The sequence below is a fragment of the Marmota marmota genome, unplaced genomic scaffold, assembly GCF_001458135.2.
Source record: "Marmota marmota marmota unplaced genomic scaffold, marMar, whole genome shotgun sequence".
Lineage (NCBI taxonomy): Eukaryota > Metazoa > Chordata > Mammalia > Rodentia > Sciuridae > Marmota > Marmota marmota.
The window spans coordinates 16195745-16220738 of NW_025999853.1; the positions used below are offsets into that span (position 1 = coordinate 16195745).

The following is a 24994-nucleotide window of genomic DNA, read 5'->3' on the forward strand; positions in this document are numbered from 1 at the left end:
GCATCAAGGAAAATGACATGAATCTGATTAAGAGTGGAAGCAAAGGAAAGAGGTGAGGATGTGTCCAAGATCTGTAGTGAGATGATGACACAGATTGGTGTCATGGCAGTGATTTAATAGAATAGGTTCTGCCAGTGCAGAGGTTTTGTGTTTGCTTTTCTGCTAGGTTGTATCCTTATTAGCTAAAACAGTGTCTGGTACATACTAAGACTCAGTAAATATTTATCATGTGAATGAATAAGTAAATACAGCAGTTAGAAGGCAGTGATCACCAGTTTTGGTTAAGAGTGATTTGATAGTGAATTCCATTTTGGGAATTATAAATGTGGAATCTAATCACAACTCTGCCATTATCTAGCTGTCTTCTAGTCTTACTGCTGCACCAGTCACTTCAGCTATGACACTCAAAACTTGTGGAGAAAACAATGTAGGATGTGTGCTGGTTGAGAACTTTAACTTTGTGATCCTATTTCTAAAATAAGGGCTACAAGAAAAATTAGTGTTACTATTGATTTTATTGTAGAGTGCTTAATTTTGTGGTTGATCAGTTAAGGGGCACCATTGCCTGAATCTAGGTTATATTTAATTCCTAATCTAAATGAGCTGACATACCTCTAATAATAGCATATACTGTATTTGGAGCTGGGTTTGTAGCTCAAAGATAGAGAGCATTCACCGATGTGCATAAGGCCCTGGGTTCATCCTCCAGCATAGCCAAACAAAACAAAAAAACCCTTGTGTTTGAGTTACCCCATGCAAAAGCTAAATAGCATTTTAAAGATCATCCAGCCCAAGCCCTTCATTTAAACTGAGAACAGAATAAAAATATGACTTGCATAGTCACACAGCTATCTGAAGAAAAAAATGGAGGAAAAAAATAGTCAAGGACCAAACCCTGAGGGTAATGGTTACATGTTGACATGTTTTCAATAATTATAAAGTGGTATTATTTATAATTTTGAATTTAAAGCATGGGAAGAAAAATAAGAGAGAAACACTAATGAGTTGGTTTTTGAGGGGTTAGCTCTGAATGCTACAGGTACTAGGTAAAATTTTATTTTCTGGGAAAACCAAACAAAACATCTGCCTACTGGATATAGCTCTACCTTTATTTTCCCTCAACATCTTTTAATTCAGCATGTCCCAAATTAAACTTGCAGTCACTACAAGGTAAAACTAAAAAGGATCTTAAGAGTTGTCTGTAGTTGTCTTAAGAGTTGTCATTTTGCAGATGAAGATCCAGTCCTTGGGATGGAGATCTCTTACTTCTTAGACACATTGATAACTCTGTAAGCAACCAATTAGTTGTCTTGGACCATTTTTGCCTAGATCCTAGAGTATTCCTTTAGGGTCCTTTTGGCTTAGAGTGAGCCTTCACAGTTCATCCTGGCTACAAATAGCCTCTGGTCTTGTTTTGTTTTGTTTTGGTGGTGCTGAGGATTGAACCCATGGCCTTGTGCATGCAAGGCAAGCACTTTGTCAACTGAGCTAAATCCCTGGTCCTCTAGACTTGTTTAGAGCAGCAGATTACATTTTTTTTTTTTTTAAAAACAGCTGAGTTCTCTGCTCATGTTGAATCATATGAGGCAACCCAGTATATGAAAAGAAACTGAAAAGAGTAGTTGATAGGGCTGGGGTTGTAGCTCAGTAGTAGAGTATTTGCCTACCATGTATAGGATCTAGGTTAGATCCTCAGTGCTGCAAAAACAAACAAAACCCCTGATGGTTAACAACAGAGATTTGATGGTGATTGAGATGTAGATAGTTGGAGAGATCACGAAATGGAAAGAATGTGTTCTATCCTGATTGCTTGGTCCTTGATCTCCAGAGATGAGGAGGCTCTAAAATGTCAGACATTAAGAAGCCACTTAAAATCCACTGATTTGTAGACCCAAGGGGTCTAGCAATTGTTGAGTGACAAGATCACTATTATGTCTGCTCTACAAGTTCTTATGTGACTTTAATTCATATCCTGGAGTAACAGAATTAAGAAGTAAGCCATCATTACAACTAGGATTTAAATAAACTCTCAACTATTATTTTAAAACTTTCATTGATCACATTTGTATTTATTTATACAGAAAGCAGCTTTTGTGTGAATTAATTGTACTAATATTGACATAACCTAAGAATTACTGTCTTGAACCTTAGGAATAGTCAGTGCACAAACCCCTATCATGTGACTTTTAAAACACTTGACATGTTTTCAATAATTATAAAGTAGTATTATTTATAATTTTGAATTTTAGTCAGCAACTGATTAAGCCCTATACTAGCATCCTGGGAGGAAAGAGGAAAAATAGGACAAAGTCCTTGCCCTCAAATTTGAGTCATGCTGAGTACAGAATGAAGAACGTGACATTTTAGGTTTTTTTTCTTTTAACTTCATTTCTCCACCTGAGTTTCACATTGTGCAGTTTTTAATTTTAATTTACTGCCTTATAAAGCATGTTCATGACTGAAAATTCAATAATTTAAGCTTGTATGCTTTCTTTCAAATTATTATTAGATTGCAAGACTGGAGAAAGATAAAGAAGAACTACATAACCAGCTGTTTAGCGTTGATCTTACAAGAGACACCAAACGAATGGAGCAACTTGTACGAGAAAAAGTCCATTTGTCTCAGAAATTAAAAGGTTTAGAGGCTGAAGTAGCAGAATTAAGGGCTGAAAAAGAGAATTCTGGTGCTCAGATAGAAAATGTCCAAAGAATACAGGTGCGACAGTTGGCTGAGATGCAGGCTACAGTTAGGTCTCTGGAGGTAAGGTTTTAATTGCTTCCCGGTAGAGTATGGCATAGTTTTTAAAAGTGCAGTTGACAAGCCTTTGAGTTTTACAGCATAAATGTGTGCTCACCAGTCTAATGCTGACGCATTTGTGGAATCCCAAGAGTATGTGTTCTTTCTGTAAAGAATAAAGCTATTGATTCATAAGCAATAGCTGTGCTGCCACATTTACAAAGGGATATTTATTCTTGGGGAGTATAACACCTATTTGAAATGACATAACTCTTATAATGCCACAGAATAGAATATGCAAAGTCTCCCCAAATTTATTCAACTTTCTCAAGGCTAAAATCATCTCAAACCAGAAAGAAAAATTTCTTTTGAGTTTATAAATTCCTTACCCTGGAATTTGAAATCTTAAGATCATAATTCTTATTCGAGCAGAATACCATACTTGCATATCTTAAGACAGCTCTGGCCAGAGTAATAAAATTTAACTTGTCTACTAATATATATAAGCCTTTACTAAATTATTTCTTAGTTCATTAGAGAAAGAAGTGTTGGCAGTCATTTGGTACTTTTGGAGGTATTACCTTATGAAAACTCTTGGTTTCCATCATATTCAGACACTCTTACTTCTCCTAGTATTAGATGCCGGAAGTGTAGCAAAGATATAATTTAACATTTTGATATAACTTGTACAGTCCCAGTGTTCCTCCCCTTTGGAATAGTTGTGAAATGATTTGGGTTGGAGGGAAATTATCAGATACCTAGTTTGCAGTTAAAAATCCAATATCTAAATCGAAAATGGTGATTCCCCTGACCCCACCCTCTCCCCCCAACAGCCAGCAAGCTGTTACAAGGAGTACATTGTTATATTTAGAAGTCACTTTTGGTTTTTGGATAAAGCCTCTGTCAGTATTTGCTGGTCTCCTGAATTAAGGCTATCAGTATTATTGGACTTAGACATGAGGCAGTTCAGAGTGAAATTATTTATGTTGCCATTCTTCTTCTTTAACATATTTACACAGTGACAGAATTAAGTAGGACAATTGCATTTGAATGTAGTAGATGGTCCCAGTATGAATCTTTTCATCAAGGTCATCAATGAAATGAGTATTTTCAGAGCAAGTTGAATGATGACAAAAGATGGATTCTTTGGTGACATTTTCAGAAGAACCTGTGTTTAATTTTATTTGTCAGGTGAAATGAAAATGAGCACATGATAAACATTTCTTACTTCAGCTTTCTTGGCTGTCATTGTAACCAGAACGTATCATTTTGTATTTGAAGAAAACTTTTTTCTGAATTATTTGTTGACCACAATCTTTATCATATTTAGCACACCTATGAAATGAGATGTTTTAAGACCAACGCTTATCCTTTAAATACCAAACATTTTTATTTTTTTGAACAGAAATAATTTTAAAACCTTTTAGTTTTCCTTCCCTAATAAGAGAGAACTTTAAGTATTTAACAAGAAGAATTTTGCCAACTTATAAACTTCAAGAATTATGTGATGAGGTCAAGAACTTTTTTGCTCATGCCTCAAAAGTTTCAGATTAGCTGAGGATTTTACTACTTGTCCCTTCTTCTCTTTAAAAAAAAAAAAACTGTTGATTTTGAATTTTGAATTTTCACATCTTACTGCTGTCAGTGAGCTTTTTCTTCTACCTTTTAATATGCTTTTTTCATAACCACTTTGGTCTTGAACCCCCACCCCCAAATGTTTGTAAATTATGTCAGCTTTCAGAGTAAATGGGTATCAAATGAGTGCCATAAGTACTTTCTCTCCTGAAGGAAGTTTATACCTTTTTATACTTTATATTTTTGTTGCTTATTTCCTGAAGCAAAACCTTTTATTTCACTTCTACCAATTTGAGAAAACTCTTGTTACTTTGGAACATGTTACAGTTGAGGTTTTGAACAATTTTTTTGTATGATTATACATGAATTGTAAATAATGATTATCTCATTTTGATATGCTAAACATTGTGGACAATTTTAAAATATTTTGTTTTAATGAAAGGCTGAAAAACAGTCAGCTAAGCTACAGGCTGAACGTTTGGAAAAAGAGCTACAATCAAGTAATGAACAAAATACTTTTTTATCCAGTAAATTGCATAAAGCTGACCGAGAAATAAATACATTGACCAGTAAGGTAAGTTGGCTTTTGTTTTTGTTTCACTCTTTAGAATGTCTGAGACTATATAATGATTTAGAGTTTCCTTGTTTGTTTGTTTGTTTGTTTGCTTTTTTCTATATTGGGGGTTGAACTTAGGGCCCCATGCATGCCAGGCAAATGTTCTACCACTGAGCTTTATCCTCCCATCCCTTATTTATTTATTTGTTTTTTTAAATTTTGAGACAGGGTCTTGCTAAGTTGCTCATGGTGGCCTTGAATTTGTGATTCTCCTTCTTCAACCTCTCAGTTTTAACTGGGCTTACAGTGTGTACCACTGAGCCTGCTAGAAATTTTGTTTGTAATAATTTTGTTTGTTCTCTGTATGTTAATGTATTAAATAATGTCAATAATGTATGTAAATAATGTTTTTTCTCTATATTTTAATCTTTTTTTCATCATACCATTGACCTAAGATGTAAGTCATCTTATGCTTCTATTTCATTAAGCTTTTTGCTGCACAATTACAAAGAAATTTTGTGTTTAGATGTTTATATGTTGAAACGATTTTTATCCTGTCATTCTACCTTCATACAGAATCTGACCAGTTCTTAAACCTCTACTGTGATTACTCTAGTCCAAACCATGAATTGCCCTATGCTCAGTTTTTATGCTAGCTTCCTAATTGCTCTCTTGCTACCCATGCAGATCTTTGTGTGATCTGGCTCCTGCACTCTTTTTCCACAGCCATCAGCATCCATTTTCTTCCCTGTTTACTTTACTTCTGCCTCACTGGCCTTCATGCTGTTCTTTGAAGATGCTCACTTCTACTCAGGGCCCTCATGCTTATGTGCCTGACATAGTCTCACCTCACATATCTACATACTTTCTTCTTCTTCTTTTTCAGAAGTCACTTGAGAATCTTTTCTCATATTTACTTTGTAAAACAAATGTATCTTCCTTCCCCCACCCCGACTTATTCTCTCATCTTCCTAACTTGCTTTATTTTTTATTCATAGTTCTTAATACCATATGACATATTTACTGTTTTTTAAATCTCTTCTGCTACTTTCTCTCTGAAACTTGAGTATTTTTCTTTAAAATGGAGTACCTACCATAAAAAAGTTGTGGCAAAAATTAAATGAAATATTATGAATAAAACACTTAGCCTAAGATCTAGCAAATAGTCTCTGAATTATTAATGGTTATTATTAACTGTTGGTTTATTTCTAAGAACTTGGAAATAAGATTGGTTTCTCAGTCAGTGAAATCATTGTATTTTCTGTAAGGACAGAGTTACATAAAGTCACCTTAAAAAACAAAATAGCTTTATCAACTAAAAGGCACGCTGTGTAGCCTGATAAACATGTATAAATTTAAAGGAATAATGTTTTCATTATAAATTGGCCAACGAATCTCTTGAGTAGATTCAAGGGAAGTGTATGTAACTGAAATAAAGAGTTTTAGTCAGCTGATTTTAAGTATTCTGGTCCCATTGAAAAGATTAAGAAGAATTAACAGTCTGTTTTAACCTGCGGCCATGAAATAGTCCATTCATCTCGATCTTTTTGTTCTTATCACCAAGCAACCTTTTGGCTGTTATTTGACTTCCCATATTATTTTGTCTACTGAGAATGTCTTAGTTCTTCAGACTTGAGTATTCTAGTTGCTATTATACTTTCTTATAAACTGGCATTCTCGTTTTATATATTACTCTTTATGTGCTTTATTAATGTAAGTCTAACTTAAGCAGTTTTGGGATTTCTTTGTTTTGTTTTTTAAAAATGTGCTGACAGATTTCGATTTCTGTGCCTGAAGGGCTAAAATTGTAATTTTAGATGGATTGGATGCCACCCTTGGGAGATAATCTACACAGTTTTTCCCATGATAAACATATACACTTCTTCACTTGCAGATTATGTGTCTAATGACTGACTCTTCTACTTTTTGGTGAATCTCTGTACAGTTTACAAAGTAGTTTTATAGCCAGTATTTCATTTAAATTATTAGATTATAGCTGACACTACAAAAAACAAGTGAAAATTATGCAAATAAGATTTTTACTTGTCTAAATATTTTAATTTCAAGTATAGTCTTCTAGATTATAGTTTGAAATTTACTATCATTTTGGAGCAGATAATAAAGTTCAGTGGAAAAGTTCATGGGCTTTGAATCAAATGAAATGTGATTTTGAATCCTGACTCATGTACTTTATATACTAACTTTCCAATTTGCTTAACTTTTAAAAAAAACATTTATTTTTTTAGTTTTTTAGGTGGACACTAAATCTTTATTTTATTTTTATGTGGTGCTGAAGATCGATCCCAGTGCTTCATGAATGTTAAATGAAAACTCTACCACTGAGCCACAAGCCCAGCCCCTCCAGTTTGCTTAACTTTTAAATGGGATAATAACTGTTTCTTACTGGATTATTGTGAAAATTAAAGATAATATTCAATGCAATAAATAGTACATGGTGATAAACATGTTACTATCAATGATTGTGTATTAGTGATATCCTTAAATAAGAAAATACCGTGAAGAATATAGAATTCTGAGCCCGTGGGCTAGTTCTGTTCCTCTATCAATAACTTTGTGTAACTTTAGGCAAGTTATTTGGTATCATTTGGGATCCAATTTCCTCATAGGTGAAATGAAGCATTATTTCTGCTGATCCTTAAGAATCCTTCTAGCTTATTGTGATTGTGTAGATCCTACTAGAAAATAAATTTGATTTCTTTCTGGTTAACTATAAGTGGACTTCATACATTCAGCAGATATATCCTGAATGCCTACAATAATAGAGTACATACAAAAATAGGGGTAACACACAGAGAAGTAAATTTAGATTATTTGGATTTGTCTCAAGTTTTCTTTCAATTTCTATATAAATTATTTTCAATTTTGTAAAATAATATTGAGTATCCAGTATTTGCTACATATCATTCTGGACCTAAGGAGCCAGACTGGACTGCTGGAATCACCAGAACTATATGTGTGTGTAGCAACAGGATGTTAGATATGCTGGACTTCTACTGTAGCTTCTAACTCTTTTGGGTCACTTTTCTTGCAGCACGTTTTACCTGAGCTTGCTGGCTCACCTGTGTGCTGACCCTGGTTGTCTTCTCTTTTCTGTATATATACCCTCCTCTATGGCTCTTTCATTATAGAGTTAAGAGCATAGATGATTGCTCCTTCTTTGTTGAAGGAAGAACAGCAGTTTTAGTATAGTATTATTTATTTTGCTGTGCTTGTTTATTAACACATATTGCTAAGAGTTGCCTGTCTTTAAAAGTACATTTGCATTATTTTGCATATAAATGGAGTTTTAAATACATCCTTCAAATTTAGACAAAGTAAGTTTCCTTTGAAATTTTATGTAAAACGATTCCATGGAAGAATAAATTTTAAAATAATATTTCAAACATGACTATCACAGTTTTCTTTGCAACTTGAAATTTTCATCAACATTTTGCACTTGTAGCAAATGGTTGTTTGCAATGCAAAAGAACACCTGGGGTGTGTTTGTCAAAGTTATTCAAATTTGTAAATGTTAGGTTTTAAAACAGAATTATGTCAGTGTCTTGGATTAAAAGGTGTTAACATACATGGCCTGAAAATGATGACCTTAAAGATATTTCACATTCAGTGAAGTAAATGCATCTAGTTATCTCATTAGGTTTTTGATCTTGGAACTTCAATAAGATAGTTTTAAGGGAACCATCCTATGGTCATGCTTATTAGCCAAGTTAACTCAAACCTATTGCTTGATATCCTGTCCAATGTTCTTTCAGTTTCAATAAGTTTAGTTGAGAATGTTTTCTTATTTCAGCAAATCTCAGGGTGAAATGAATAAGAAATAGGTGTTTATTTCATAATTCTTCCTGAAGTTACCATGAAATGAACTAACGCTCTATGAAATAAGATGGCTCTAATTTTCCACCTCATATTAAAGGTAGCTTTTATGTGGTTTATAATGAACTGCTGTGTCATTTTTTACAGTTAGTATATAATTTTTTTTACAGTTAGTATATAATAGCATGTTATAATCACATTTGTCACAGTGATTGTATATTCATGGTAATTGTATTTTTTTAAATTTTTAAGCATTTATAACTTAAATTGTCCATGAAAATTATAATATAGTAAGACCCAATCACAGTGTCTTTAAATATTAGAATAAATATAATTAACTGCTTTCATGTAATTATGAGACTTGCTTTTAATAGAAAAGAGCTTCAAATCTGAGATTTAAAAATGTAAAACTGATATCAGCATAGGTAGCCATTTTACCTTCACTTAAAAGTGGTCAATGTGTGTGCTCACTTATCCGTGCATGTACTAAAATTGGAATGCTGCAGAGATTATCATGGCCCCTGCACAAGGAGGACACACAAATTCTAAAGTGTTCCATATTTTAAAGATGTAACAATGAACTTAGAAAATACAGGAAGTGAAAGATATTTCAACATAGAGATTCTGAAAAAGAACCAAACAAATTTTGAAAATTAAAGAATTGATAACTTCAGTGGAAAGCATCACCAATAGATTAAATGGCTTTGAAAACAGATTTTCAGGCCTTAGAGACAAAATATATTATCTTGAAAATAAAGAAAGATGTTGCTGGGCATGGTGGGTCACTCCTGTAGTTCCGGTAGCTCGGGAGGTTGAGACAGGAGGATCAAGAGTTAAAAGCCAGATTTAGCAACTTAGTGAGGTGCTGAGCAACTCAGTGAGACTCTGTCTCTAAATAAAATATATAAAAGGGCTGGGGATGTGGCTCAGTGGTTGTGTGCCTCTGCGTTCAATCCCCCTTACTAAAAAAAAGAAAAAAAAGAAAGAAAAAGTTAAGAGACTATGACCAGAATATTCAAGAAATCTGGAGTAATGTTCAGAGACCAAATCTAAGAATCATTGATGTAGACAAAGACACTGAAGTGCAAACTAAAGGAATGCACAACCTATTCAATGAAATAATATCGGAGAAATTTCCAGACCTTAGTAATGAGATGGAAATTCAAATATAAGAGACATTTAGGACCCCAAATAAGCAAGACCAAAAAAGATCCTAAGAAACATTATAATTAAAATTCCTGTTACAGAATAAGAATTTTTAAAGCCACAAGAGAAAATCAGCAGGTCACATTATTAGTAAGCCAAATAGGATTTCAGTCAATTTCTCAGCCCAGATCCTAAAAGCCAGGACAACTTGGAATAGTATATATGAAGTCATAAAAGAAAACAGGTGTCAATAAAGATTACCATATCCAGCAAAACTGTCCTTCAGAATCGAAGTGAAATAAAAACCTTCCAGGACAAGCAGAATCCAAAAGAATTTATAATCACTAAAGCTTCACTATACAACAAACTCAATGAACTATTTGATGAAGAATAAATGAGGAATAAAAACGAGAGTGAGCATAGGGATGAATCTCATTAGAATAGTCAAAGGAGAATCAAGTCTGAATTAAGCATTAAAAAATAAAATGGCAGGAAATAAAAATCTTCTCTGTAATAATACTGAATGTAAATGGTCTAAATTCTCCTATCAAAAGACATACCTTGGCAAAATGGATTAAAAAAAGAAGACCCGACAATATATTGTTTACAAGAGATTCAACTTAACATGCAAAGACATCCATTGGCAGAAGGGAGAGGATGGAAAAGGATAGACCATGAAATTGGAGACCAAAAGCCAACTGAATTAGCTACTCTCATATAAGACAAAGTAGATTTTAAGCCAGTATTAATCAGAAGAGACAAAAGAAGGGCACTGTATGCTGGTTAATGGAATCATCCAACAATAAGATAAAATGGTTGTAAATATTTGGGCCCCAAACATCAATGGACCTACGTACATAAAACAAACTGTTCTCGATATAAAGAATCAAATAGACTGCAATACAATAATGCTGGGTGATTTTACCACACTTCTCTTACCATTAGTTAGATCATCCATACAAAAACTAAGACTCTTCAGAATTAAAAAATACCATTATTCAAATAGACCAAACAGACATCTATAGAATATTTCACCCACTTCTCAGCAGCATGTGGAACTTTCTCTAAAATAGATCATATTTAGTAAATACAAAAAAAAGAGATAATGCCTTGATTTCTATCAGATTATAATAGAATGAAATTAGAAATCAGTAAGAAAAAACATCATTTTAATACCAGAAGATTACATAATATACTTTAAAAAAATGTTTTTAGTTGTAGATGGACACAATAACTTTTTAAAATTTATTTATTTTTATGTGATGCTAAGGATCGAACCCAGTGCCTCATACATGCTAGGCAAGTGTTCTACTGTTGAGCTACAACCTTAGCCCACATGATACATTTTGAATGAATAATGGATCATAGAAAGAAATCGGGAGAAATAAAAAAATTCTTAGAAACAAATTGTTATGGGGCTGGCGTCTTCCGAGAAACTGAGGCAATTCAAAGACCCTCTTTCAAGCCCAGATTTCTTGCAGCCAAGTCAGATTTCAGACATGTCATTCAGAGTAACAGGAATGAATTTATTGAAGGGATAGGAAAAGGGAAAGGGTATACTCTCAAGGGAGAGTGTGGGTACTCTCAGAAAGGAGAGGGACAATGTATCTTTCCTGCACTCTGGTTTTATTGGAGATCCCAAAGATTCCTGCCCAGGTCCACATCTTGACTTTTTACTGACAACAGGGTGACATCAGACTTCAAAGTCCCCACTGCCATGGCAACTCTGTCACCTTGGCCCATGCTGACTGATTCTAATTGGAATCTTAATCATTTTTACAGGTTTTATGGTTAGGAAGAATTATCCTTATCTTTTGGGATCTGGTCTGTGAAAAGGATTACAAATATCTTTCCCTTCAAAGTAACTTGGGTTTCTCTTATCAGCATTATTTCCTGCCTGCATGTCCTTGCAGATTACAGGTAGTTTGCTGAGGAACCTGACCTGTCCTGTCTGCTTAGGCCAGGCAGGCTGAGATACATTGCTTTTAAGCAAAGAAAGTTTGTGGGGGTCCGCATAGTGGGTCCATTTTATAGAATTATTCTCTTAACCTTGTGTTCCCAACAGTCTCATCTGTCTATCCTCTAACAAAATGAGAATAGAGATGCAATGTATCAAAATCTCTGGGACAGTAGGTAAGAAGTTTTAAGTGGAAAGTTTATAGTCTTTAGTTTCTACATTTAAAAAATAGATTTTATTCTCTATTTATTGATGAGTAATATTCCATTGTATATATATACCACATTTTCTTTATCCATTCATCTACTGAAGGGCATCTAGGTTGGTTCCACAGTGTAGCTATTGTGAATTGTGCTGCTATAAACATTGATGTGTCTGTGTCCCTGTATTACGCTGTTTTTAAGTCATTTGGGTATAGACTGGGGAGAGGGATAGCTGGGTCAAATGGGGGTTCCATTCCCAGCTTTCCAAGGAACTCCCATACTGCTTACCATACTGGCTGCAACAATTTGCAGTCCTACCAGCAAGGTATGAGTATGTCTCTTCCCTCACATCCTCACCAACATTTATTATTGTTTTTGTTCTTAATAGCTGCCATTCTGGCTGGAGTGAGATGAAATCTTAAGAGTAGTTTTGATTTGCATTTCTCTAATTGCTAGAGATGTTGAACATTTTTTCATATATTTGTTGATTGATTGTATATCATTTTCTGAGAGGTGTCTGTCAAGTGGATGGAGTTGGAGAATATAATGCTTAGTGAAGTTAGCCAATCTCCAAAAACCAAATGCCAAATGTTTTCTCTGATGTAAGGAGGCTGATTCATAATGGAATTGGGAGGGGGAGTATGGGAGGATTATACGAACTCTAGATAGGGAAAAGGGTTGAAAGGGGAAGGGGACATGGGGGTAAAAAAGATGGTTGAATGAGATGGATATCATTACATGTATGAAGACACGAATGATGTGAATACTTTGTATACAACAGAGATATGAAAAATTGTGCTCAGTATGTGTAATAGGAATGTGTAATGCATTCTGCTGTCATATATAACAAAGTAGAAAAAAAATAGAACCAGAAAAAAAAAACAGAACCATTTAATAATCTGATGTTATACCCAAGGCCCTAGAACAATAAACTATTTCCAAAGAACAATAAACTATTTCCAAAATCAATAGAAGAGAAGAAATAAGATCAAAGTTGAAATTATTGAAATTGATGTAACCAAGAGTTGGTTCTTCAAAAAGATAAACAAAATTGATAGATAAACCCTTAGCCAAACTAACCAAAAGAGAGAAGACCCAAATCAGAAAAATTACAGTTGAAATAGGAGATATTACCACATTTCTGAAAGAAATCCAGAGGGTTATTAGTTTATTTTGAAAATGTATACTCCAGTAAGCTGAAAAATCAAGATGATAATGAAAAATTACCAGACACATATGATCTACCCAAAATGAATCATGATGATAATAGAAAATTTTGCAACTACTATAAAATGTCGGCTCAACACTCTGACATATTGGTGCAGGCACTGACTTCCTTAACAAGACCGACCCCTACAGTACGAGAAGTAAAACTGAGAATCAAAAGTGGGCCAGTATCAAATTAAAAAGCTTCTGTACCACCGAGGAAATGAGCCCACAGAATGGGAGATCTTTGCCAGCTGCTCCTCCATCAAGGGATTAATGTCCAGAATATATAAAGAATTTTAAAAACTTAATACCACAAAACCAAATAATCCAGTTAATAATGGACAAAATAAACAGATACTTCTCAAAGAAATAAAATGGCCAACAAATACATGAAAAATATTCAACATCACTAGTAATCAGAGAAATGCAAATCAAACCTACACCAAGATTTTATCTCCAGTCAAAATTGCAATCATCAAGAATACAAATTATAATAAATACTGGTGAAGATGTGGGGAGAATAGGTACATTCATGAACATTGTTGTATAAATTCATACAACCACTCCAGAAAGCAGTGTGGAGATGCCTCAAAAAATAGGAATAGAACCCCTATATGACCCATCTATCTCATTCATCAGTATATATCCAAAGAACTAAAATCAGCATGCTATAGAGATATAGGTACATCATTTGTTTATAGCAGTGTATCTCAGAATAGTCAAGTTAAGGAACCAACCCAGGTGCCCATCAACACATGCTGGTAAATGGATGGAAATGGAGAATATGCTAAATAAAATGAGTGAGATTCAGAAATTTCATCATCAAATGTTTTCTCTCATATGCAGAAGCAAGACCAAAATAAGGTGGGGAGGTGGGTGGAAGTGAGGAATCTTATGAAAATAGGAGAGAGTTCACTGGAGCAGAGGAAGGGGATTGAAGGGAAGTGGGGAGGGATAGAAGATGAAAGGAATTGTAGAATGAAATTGGCCAAATTATGCTATGCATATGTATGAATATACCATAGTTTTATGTGTGTCTATAAAACACTAATTTAAAAAAACTGAATTAATGGAAGGAATACCAGTAGAGAAAGGGAACAGGGGGATGGATGGAGGAGGGGAGAAAAATGGGAAGTACTGGAAACCTAAGTGAAGCAAAGTATATTCCACATTTGTATTATGTATAGCTATAATGCACTAATTAAAAATGCATACAAGATAATTTGAAAGGCTCTATTATTGTGATTAGTGGTATGAAGGCAGTATGATACTTGGTTTTTATTTATTTTCTTCAGGTATGGATTTTGCGTGAAACCTATCCCTTTCAGTATTTTCAGGACCTTTCATAGATGGAATTCCTTCCAATAAAGATACTTCTGTTTCTTATCCTTTTCTTTTTGGCTCTAGAGCCTCTTCCAGATTTGTATCTAATTCCCAACTTTTTATTGTAGGGTTTTATTGCATTCATAAGTAAATTGTCCTTGACCTTCCTTTTCTTACCATCTCACATTTTATATATTTGACTTTTATGTATTTGTAGTTTTCTACTTTGATCTCACAGTTTACTTATTAGTATAATAATATTGATTTATCTAAATTTTATATCTGTGTTAAATTCTAACACCACTATTCCTAATTTTAGAAATGCCTTAAAAGGTAGAGGCTACAGAAACTGTTAATAGTGCAGATGATTGGAAAGAGAAAGATTATTGTTGTACTCCAGCTTCTAAAATAGTGCCTGACACATAAACAGTTGTTCAGTAAAAATTTGTTGAATGAATGAATGAATGAATGAATGTTTGTGAAGATTAATTATTTAGAAAGTGTCAACAATTATTCATATTGAGCTGAGGCTTTAAAATATTTAGATTTTGGGAGTCTGGAGCTCTAGCCCCTGGGGATAAAATAAAGATAGAACACTTGCCTAGCACACATGAGGCCCTGGGTTTTACACGCAGTACCACAAATAAGAAATAACTAAAAAGAAAGAAAATTTTGATAATATAGGATTATAGTAGATTTGTATGATTTATACTGGTTTCTGCCCACTATTTAGTCACCGAATTCAAATGTTTTTTTGCCCCTTTTATCAGTTTCTTGCCTCTTGTTTACGTTCAATTTTTTAATCTAAGACATTTGCAATTAGAGTTTACCATTCTAAAACAAAGTTACTTATGCTGCTTTCAGTAGCCAACAGAATAAACAGCCCTTTTGTATGACATATGAAGTTTATTCGCTGTCACTCACAAAAAAACTGCCTCCCTCTGCTCTATATGTCACATCTTGTTTTTAGAGTAGATTACTTGGTGTCATACCTATTTCACAGTTTATATTTTATTCCTTCCACCTGGAAGGCCTTATTTCTCCTTAATGTTTTTTTTTTAAAAAATATTCAGTTTTTAGTTGTAGTTGGACACAATACCTTTACTTTATTTATTTATATGTGGTGCTGTGGATCGAACCCAGGGTCTTGCATGTGCTAGGCGAATGCTCCACCACTGAGCCACAACCCCAGCCCCTCCTTAATGCTTTTTTAAAAAAACATTTTTTTAGTAGTAGTTTTATTTACATGCAGTGCTGAGAATGGAACCCAGTGCCTCACATGCTTAAGCAAGTGCTCTACCATTGAGCCACAACCCCAGTCCTCCAATACTTTTTAAAAGGAAGTTTGATGTATGTGGTTAAACTTTTTAAGGCACATGTCCTGATTTATGTCCAGGTGACCCCACCCAGATACTTTTAAAGAAATGCTCACTTTCAGTAGGAAAAACAGTGTTCTTGTCTCCTCATTACAAATAGTATTCAGGTATGGAATACCTTTCTTCCTGGATGGTACTTGCACTCTATAATCTGCTGCCAATTTTTTTTTTCATTTACACTTGCTTTTTGGTGAGTACTAAATGGGAATAAAATGACCAATAATAACTTCAATTTCTAATTATCAACAGGTAAAAGAACTTAAACATTCAAACAAACTAGAAATAACAGACATCAAACTGGAGGCAGCAAGAGCTAAAAGTGAGCTAGAAAGAGAAAAGAATAAGATTCAAAGTGAATTGGATGGTAATATATGATTCCCCATGCTTTTTACTAGTTTTTCAGACATGAACTCAATTGTTAATATAGATAAACCTTAATGATTATTTCTAGATTCTCAGATTAATTGGATTTCAACCTTTAAAAGATATGGAATGTTATTGCATGTATGTTGACTGTTCATTCTTTGACCTGACTTTAAAAAAAAAAATCGATCATGTGTTGGTGTAAGTTATTTGATTAATGTATAAACTAAATAAAACTTTGAAAATGGGATTCTATCTTTCCTGGGTTTATAATTTTAAATCTATTTTGTCATATTATTTTCCGAGGGCATTATAAGTCTAAGACCATAAAGAAGAAAGTTCTAATCCTGGATTTTTAATTTTTTATTTTTTCTAAACACTAGGTCAGTTATTGAAGCTTAGTTCAATGTAGTCTTGTTCTTATGGTCCATTCTAATATTCACATGACTCATCAGGATTTCTCAGAATTTGTATGGCTTCTAATTTTTTTTCTTTTTGTTTTTTAGTTGTAAATGGACACAATACCTTTATTTATTTATTTTTATGTGGTGCTGAGAATTGAACCCAGTGCCTCACACGTGCTAGGCAAGCACTCTACCACTGAGTTACAACCCCAGCCGTGGCTTCTAATCTTAGATTTTTCAAATAAGCTGCCCTTGGGGTGTAACTGTGCTTGAGTTGGTCTGTAATTTCAGATGGAGGTTAGATTGAATGCCTATTCTCATTATTAGTTTCTATGTAATTTTGACTTATGATTTTCCTCATTTAAACTAAATTTTCTTAGAAATTTAGATTTGGGGATTCTGGTTTTACTTTGAATTAGATATGAATTTGCTTCAGTTATTCCATGTATAAATATTGTCTGTTCATCAAGAGGAAGATTTGAAATTCATTGGACAAACTTGAAACTTTCCTTGTTTTTTATATTTCTGCTAGACTCTAGCAATTTTGCTGTAATCTTAGGTTTGAAGGACTTTGTGACTTTTATTTGCTCTGTTTTCAGCCATTTTGTTATGATGCTGTCTTAGGGTTAGTTTACAGAAGTCCTTCAGAGGTGAAGTAACCAAGTGTCTCTGTATATCACACAGGTTGATGATATTTCTAGGTTTAAAAATTCAAGTGAATAAATGTTTATTTACCCTTTTGAAAGTTTTTTTTTTGTATGTATGCATGTGTTAAATGAAGTAATGGCAGAGAATTAACTCTGAGTTTTAGTCTGTTTCATTCTTATTTTTAGAAAGTGTATCAGTGGCTTAAGGATCTTTGAGAATGTATATCCAGAGAGACTTTCTAATTCTTTTACTCACTTATGAAGGCTGTTAATTGTGATTTTTCATCATCGCAATATTAACTATAGTATATTTTTCTCTTTGAAAAATAATAGGATTACAGTCAGACAATGAAATCCTCAAATCAGCTGTTGAATATCACAAAGTGCTATTAGTAGAAAAGGATCGTGAATTAATACGTAAAGTACAAGCTGCCAAGGAAGAAGGTTATCAAAAACTCGTAGTATTACAAGGTGAAAAGTAAGTGCTTAATTACCTTAGTTTGTATTAAATCTTCTTGCACATGGAAACATTTTACTGTAGCATCATCTTTATTGTAGTTCTTGTAACATAATTATCATCTGTTGTTTTAGGCTAGAACTTGAGAACAGATTAGCAGATTTGGAGAAAATGAAATTGGAACATGACGTCTGGAGGCAATCTGAAAAGGATCAGTGTGAAGAGAAATTGCGGGCATCACAGATGGCAGAAGAATCAGCCAGAAGGGAACTTCAGAGTATCAGGTTATGTATACATGTATATTTTTAATTTTTAATTTTGAAATGGTTTCAGAGATAACAAAATGAGGTAAAAATGGCCCAGAGATTTCCCATGCACACTTCACCTTGATTCCCCAAGTATTAACATCTTATATAACCATGATACAGGGGTCAAAACAAATTAACAATATAATCCAGAAATCAAATGTTAGTATTATCAAAAATGTTGGCTTTATTTAAATTTTACCAGTTGTTTCTTTGTGTCTTTTATCTGGTTCAGAATCAATTCCACACATTGCCTTTATGTAATTTCCTTTAATCTGGAACACATTAACACTTTAGTAGAGTGCTTGTTAGTATTTTACACATTGTCTCTCAATTTGGGTTTGTAATACACTTTTAATTTTTTTTAGTTGTAGATGGACAGAATAACTTTATCTATCTATCTATCTATCTATCTATCTATCTATCTATTTATTTTTATGTGGTGCTGAGGATTGAACTCAGTGCCTCACATGTGTGAGGCAAGCACTCTACTACTGAGCTATACCCCCAACCCCTTGTAATACATTGTTTATGAATAAATTCAGGTTATGTATTTTAAATCAAAATTGCACCAAAGTCATGTATCCTCAGTGCACGTATAAGGAAGTTTTTGATTTGTCTTCTTTACTGATTATGTTCACCTTGACCATGTAGTTATCATAGTGTCTGTCAGATTTTTCTTCGATATAATTAGTGTTTTTCCCCTCTGTAATATATAATCATAAGATTTCTTATATAATTTTTTGAGACTATTTAAATATTCTCATTGTACTTTCTCATCAAACATTATTTTATTAATTTTAGCATCCTAACATTACTTTAATATCTGCTAAAGAAGTTACAAATATGAAGAGAGAAAGTCTAGAATAAACTCCATGGTGTTGGGGCAGAATTGGAAATATCAATGTAAATTCATGATTATTAATATATATACATATAGAAAAATAAAGAAATGGATGTAATGTGACTTGGGCATACATAAATAAATCTCATCAGTTCACTGAAAGGGCCTAGAAGCAAAGTTTCTTTAGTACCAACAAGCACTCTTATTAGATTAGCTGAGATTTCATTTTCCTATGCCAGCCTCCAATATAAAAATAGCCTTAGAGAAATGGCTAGTAATAGGGCTAGAGAAAAGAAAGTAAAAGGGAAACCTAGAATATCCTGTGATATCAGACAATAAGGAGAACCTCAAAAGATGAGATTATATCAAAAGGACATAGAATTCAACTTGAAAAAGTCTCCAATTGCCAATTATGTAACCCATAGAAGAAAATAAGAATCTATTAGTCCATACTAGTATAGATATAATATTTAGAGGAGAAGGGAGAAGCTCTTCCTTTCAAATTCCAACTAATAAATGTAGAAAGAATGATGAAAGTAGGAAAATCACAATTTAGCAGATATTAAAGTAATGTTTTCTTTATGGTATAATATATCAAGACCACAACTAGGATAAGACAAAATGAATAGCCCAGGGTGTAAAATTTAAGGAGTCATTCACTTCCGTGTTCCAGTGTTACACTTATAGGATCCAGGTAACAAGGACTTATATTTTCCACTTGGACCTTCCAGTGTCTGGTGGGTTATTAAAAGCAGGATAAAAAACTTGACACTTCTGCCTCCATTTTGCATTTATCTGTTTTGCTCTGAGTCACCTTGGATTCCAGGAACAACATGTCTAATACATAAACATCTTGTATGAGTATAAACTATCCCTTGGGGCAATAGCAGCTTTCTTATCTATTATGAGCAGGGTCCCCTTTTCTGAGTCCTGAGATAACGATTAACCACAGTTTGATGAAGATTGTTTGACTGTTCCTATATCTGGACCCCCTTGTCTGTATAATTGGAAGCTTATGTCAGTAACACCGTAGACAGAGGTAAGGAAGTAGGTCTCCTTGTCTTCCTGGTATAGCTATAATGATTAAAGCTCCTTTCTTGCACTTGCCATTGCTCTTTCAGTGTGGTTTTTGGTGCAAGTGGCTGGATCTCATTTGCTGGTATTACTAGAGTCAGGCCTCTGGTACAGGATTCTGTTAACAGTGTCAGAGTATCTCAAATTTCATACTCTGAGCATTTCACTTGCCTTGATCATATACTATAGTCTTATTGCTATAGTATATGATCAATTTTTATGAGTGTTACATAGCATATGGAAAGAAAGAGTATAGTAGGTTATGTTACATCCTGACAGATAAGTTGAAAATGTCTTTAATATACCTAATAACAGGGCTGGGGTTGTGGCTTAGTAGTAGAGTGCTCACCTAGCACACGTGAGGCACTGGGTTTGATCTTCAGCACCACATCAAAATTAAAGGAAGATATTGTGTCCACCTACAACTAAAAAATAAATATCTAAAAACATATATACCTAATAACCATACACTGCAAAGTATTAGTTTGTTTACCCTTGTGATCCCATGGCAAACTAGGACCTATAGCTTGCTGCCCCTGAGCAAACATTGTGAGAAAGTATCTTTCATTATATATTGCTAGGCTGGGAAAAGATCAAAATTCAAAATTTAAAGTACAGGTTCTACAGATTGCATATAGCTTTCACACCATTGTGAAATTGAAAAATTCTAAGTTCAAATCATTGTAATAACAGGAACCAACTGTTATTATTTCCATTTGCTTGGTATAACTTTGTCCTCTGTTTCTAAATTTTCTGAATCATTTTGTTTTTTAAATATGTATTTTCTATATAGCATATAGTCTGGTCTTGCTTTGTGAGCCAAATGGGAGATTTTTTTTTTATTTTAATGGGTGAGTTAAGACCATTTATATGCAGTGAACACTTGCTGGGATTTGATATCCCTTACAACCCCCTGCATTTTTACTTATATAGTTGTTTTGAAATTTGGGCATTTTCTGTCTTCCATTTATGCTAAGGGGTGGTTCTGTATGACTTTATTTGTTTTCCTATCTTTTCTGAATTATTTTTGTAAAATAAATGGATAATAGAGCTAGAGCATCTGTCCTTATTTTTAGTACCTTCTCTTTATCTTTTAATTCTAAAATCTTAATGACTTTGCTAATTATATAAATTAGAGTAACTGTCATGAGCCATCCATGGGCTGTATATGGACTGTGTTGTGCATAGTAGCCTGAAAAGGGGATAAGTCTGGAATTGGGAACTTCCCGTGACACCCGCCACAGGGATTGACCACCTGATGCAAGTGAACTTCCCTCTCAAGCTCGGCCAAAGATCCCACCCAGTACTTGAGTGTGACCTGAGAAGATGACAATCAACCTGCTGACTAGTAGACATCAAGCATGACTCTGCCCTTGAAACCTTATTCCTGCCTTTCCTGTACCCCCCTTAAATAAACCACCAGAGCCATATTTTCTTTGTTTAGTTACAGAGACCATATGGATTAGATCTATCAGAGGCTTCACATTTGTAAATATATTTCTGAATATTTGTGTTTTGTTATTCACTAATTATTTGAGACTTAAGTTTTAAGGTGGCTTCCATTCTCCCTGGCAGGAAGAACTCCGCAATGAGACGCTGGCCATTGTCCCTATTAAGTGATTTTTTAAAATCATACTTATTAAGTTGTTGGTTATATTTTGAGGCAAATTTCTTGATCCACATTACTTAAGAAAGAACCGCTTCAGGCAGTGGTGTATCTATTACTTATGTTGGGTTTAATGCGAATCGTTGTTGGCTTCCATTCTAGAATCATAAATCTGTAATGGATTTGAGAGTTAATCTTGCCTACCCCTTCACTTTTAGGTAGGTATATTATTTAACTATTCAGGACAGATCGTTTTAAAATTTCCACCCTCCCCAAGAACCCCACTCTAATATATTACCTCATCATGGTTGCACAATTTGGCCATTTAGAATCATTTCTGTTTCTTCTGCTTTGCATTTCTGTTGCTATAGTGATATAATGTTCAGCATTTTGTCATTGCTTGAAAACAATAGTGGACTTTATTCTTTTGTTTTTTTGGCTTTTAAAAATGTAGCTGGGTGTGGTAGTGAACAAGTATAATCCTAACCACTTGAGAAACTGACATAGGAGAATTGCAAGTTTGATGCCAACTGGAAAATTTAGGGAGACAGTTTAAAATAAACAAAGGCCTGGAGATATATAGCTAAGTGACAAGGTGCTTGCCTAACGTGCGAGACCTTGGGTTCGATCCCCAGTATTGCCCCTTGGCCAAAATATATGTATATGTAAAACAGCTTTCATTCCTTAACTTTTCTTTAATATGGTATTTTCTGTTAGTCACTTTGATAATTTATCTTTGATTCCTTTTCATTTTCTACAGATCATTTATACATATAATATGTAAATGATCCCCAACATAAGGACATAGTAACCAATATAAAATCTAGCAGTAGTAATTTACAAGATTTGCCTGAGTTTAAAAATTAAAAAATTCTACAATCATGGTGTTTCTTCCATAGTAGTTCTGATTTGATTATTTATAAATCATTCATTAAAATAATCATAATAGCTGGGCATGGTGGTGCACACCTGTAATCCCAGCAATTTGGAGGGGGAGGCGGGAGGATTGCAGGTTTAAGGCTAGCCTCAGAAATTTAGCAAGACCTCATCTACTTAGCAAGACCCTGTCTAAAAATAAAAAGGACTGGGGGTGTGGCTCAGTGGAAAAGCACACCTGGGTTCAGTTTCTAGTGCCAAAGTATTAATCATAATTGTATCACTTGGAGTCTGATTGGTCAGAGACTGTGAACCAAAGATCTTGCTAAGGAAATGAAAAGTATAAATAATATGAAGCAGGAGTATCCTTTTACTCATAATTAACGATATCTATGATAAGTAGATATTCTAAAGCAATGATTAACATATTAGTTATATACTAGTCTTTTGTTTACCTAAGTGGTTTCTTCACCATTAGCCTATTATAATAATTTATTATAAAAATAATAAATTTAGTTTTACAAAAATATTTTGTATTTCATAAGGATGCTTCACTGTACTTTTTTTTCATTTTGTGAAGTTTGTAAATTTACCTATAAAATAACAATGCAAAAATTATAACAATTTAAATATTAACAAAGTATGAAGTCAAATTTTGGTAATGGTAACAATCCTACTCCAACTAATGTAAGCAAATAAAGGGACTTTATTGGCTGACATAGATTGTAGAAAGGACAGGAATTGTGCTGTTCTTTTGGACACTTGGATCTGGAACTCAAATGTGACCAGAGTGCCTTCTTCCCTTCTTCTTCCTTCTCCTCCTTTCTTCTATTTGTCTGTCTCTGATGTGTGCTTTTTTCCTACTATTTCCTTGTGAGGCTAAGACAGTATATTGAGACCAAAGAACACATTATTACTTCCTTTGTTAGCTTTGCTTCGTTGTGACCAAAATACCCGACAGAAACAACTTAGAGGATGGTAATTTTATTTTGGTTCATGGTTGTAGTCCATGGTCCAACTCCACTGGATGTGAGGAAAAAGATCATGGCTGAAAGGCATAGTGGAGGAAAGCTGCTCAGTTCATGGCAGCTGGAAAGGGGAGAGAGATAACATCTAAGAGGCCTGGGAGAAGATAAACCTACTTGGACCTACTTCCTCTAATTAGGACCCACTTCCTCTAACTAGGACCCACTTCCCAATAGTACATCCAGCTATCAGTGATACTTGATGGATATTGGATCTTGAGGGCTCTGACCTAATCAGCAGTCTCCATCCCATTTGACACTTGTTATATTGGGGACCATGCTTCCAATACAGGAGTCTTGGAGGGCATTCCAGACCCAAACCATAACACTTAATCAACTCAAGTAACCTATCACTGTGACAAAGGGAATCAGGCACCCTGGCTCAGCCAGATTATATGCCTGTTTGTGGTGGTGGGGAGGAGGCAGTAGGTGATTTGCAGTTTGATATCAGAAGTAGAGAGGAGGTGTTTAGGGGAAATAATAGCAATAATCATCCAAGGGAAAGAGAACTTGATCATTTAAGAAATCCTGTAGAAAATGCCTCTTAATTTACCTTTTGTATGACTTAAAGCCAGCACACACTATTTCATTTGAGGCATTCTAATTTTTCTTAAGAATTTTTTAAACATTTTTATTTCATCAGTTTGAATTTTTTTTCTGCCTATAGTGGATATTTATTTGCCCCCTTTCTTTAAAAAAAAAATCATTTAATATGTCCTCCTATTTCTACACTATCTTGATGAGGATTTTGTTGTATGTCATTTAAATAGGAAGCAGGAGACTTACAGTTGGCCATCTAGACAAGTTTTCTCCTAAAATTTGAACTATAAAATAAGTGATAGAAGTAGCTATGTGATAGCATATGAAGGACCAGGTGATTCTTGTTGCACATATGTGCCAGTGATTCCTATCCATTACTGTATTCTGCTTATGGTACTCTTGTTTTGTTTTGATTCAGTGGGCTCCTGTTTTTCTAAGACAGTCTCTTTTTTTTTTTTTTTTTTTTGGAAATAATAGCCAGTTTCCAGTGCTTACAAGCAGGAAACTTATTTTCAGAAGATTGTTAGAAGAAGGCAACTGCCATTCTTAAGAGACTTGATCTAGGAATCTGTGACAATAGATTATTACAAATATGACTTCTCTCCCTTGCCATATTGTGTTGTTTCCCCTTGATAATGGAGACTAGCATCAAATAAAGGCAAGATGTTACACTAGAGCCTTCACTGCTCAATAGGATATTGGGAGCTGCCCTGGATGCAGACGCCTATTTAAGCCCTGATGCACCAGGTTCTGAACAATTATTGTCCTCAGTCTGGCATGGTAGTGCCAGGTTGTAGTAACTTGGGTGTTAAGGTTGGAGAGCTGTCTCGGATTTTGAAAAGGTACTTCTGTTTGTTTACGCGCTTTCTTTGTCGTTTTCTTAAGTTATTGGAATAGTCAGATTTTTGTGAACCCAGCATTAGGTCGTCAGCTAGGA

General features: G+C 34.2%; 1 protein-coding gene and 1 pseudogene across 6 annotated transcripts in view; both read left to right on the top strand.

Annotated features, from left to right (window-relative positions):
• The window catches only part of Cep83 (centrosomal protein 83), a 123016-nt gene that overhangs the window by 69853 nt on the left and 28169 nt on the right, over positions 1 to 24994 (top strand). For all 6 annotated transcript variants that reach the window (XR_007347880.1, XM_015482934.2, XM_048803911.1 and 3 more), the window contains 5 exons: positions 2510 to 2761; positions 4755 to 4886; positions 16166 to 16280; positions 17664 to 17808; positions 17922 to 18071. Coding sequence is in view for 5 of the 6 variants with exons in the window: in XM_015482934.2 (XP_015338420.1) it covers positions 2510 to 2761; positions 4755 to 4886; positions 16166 to 16280; positions 17664 to 17808; positions 17922 to 18071 (794 nt within the window). In the remaining variant the exon portion in view is untranslated. The remainder of the gene's footprint in view (positions 1 to 2509; positions 2762 to 4754; positions 4887 to 16165; positions 16281 to 17663; positions 17809 to 17921; positions 18072 to 24994) is intronic.
• On the top strand, positions 9168 to 9267 carry LOC125618215 (annotated as a pseudogene).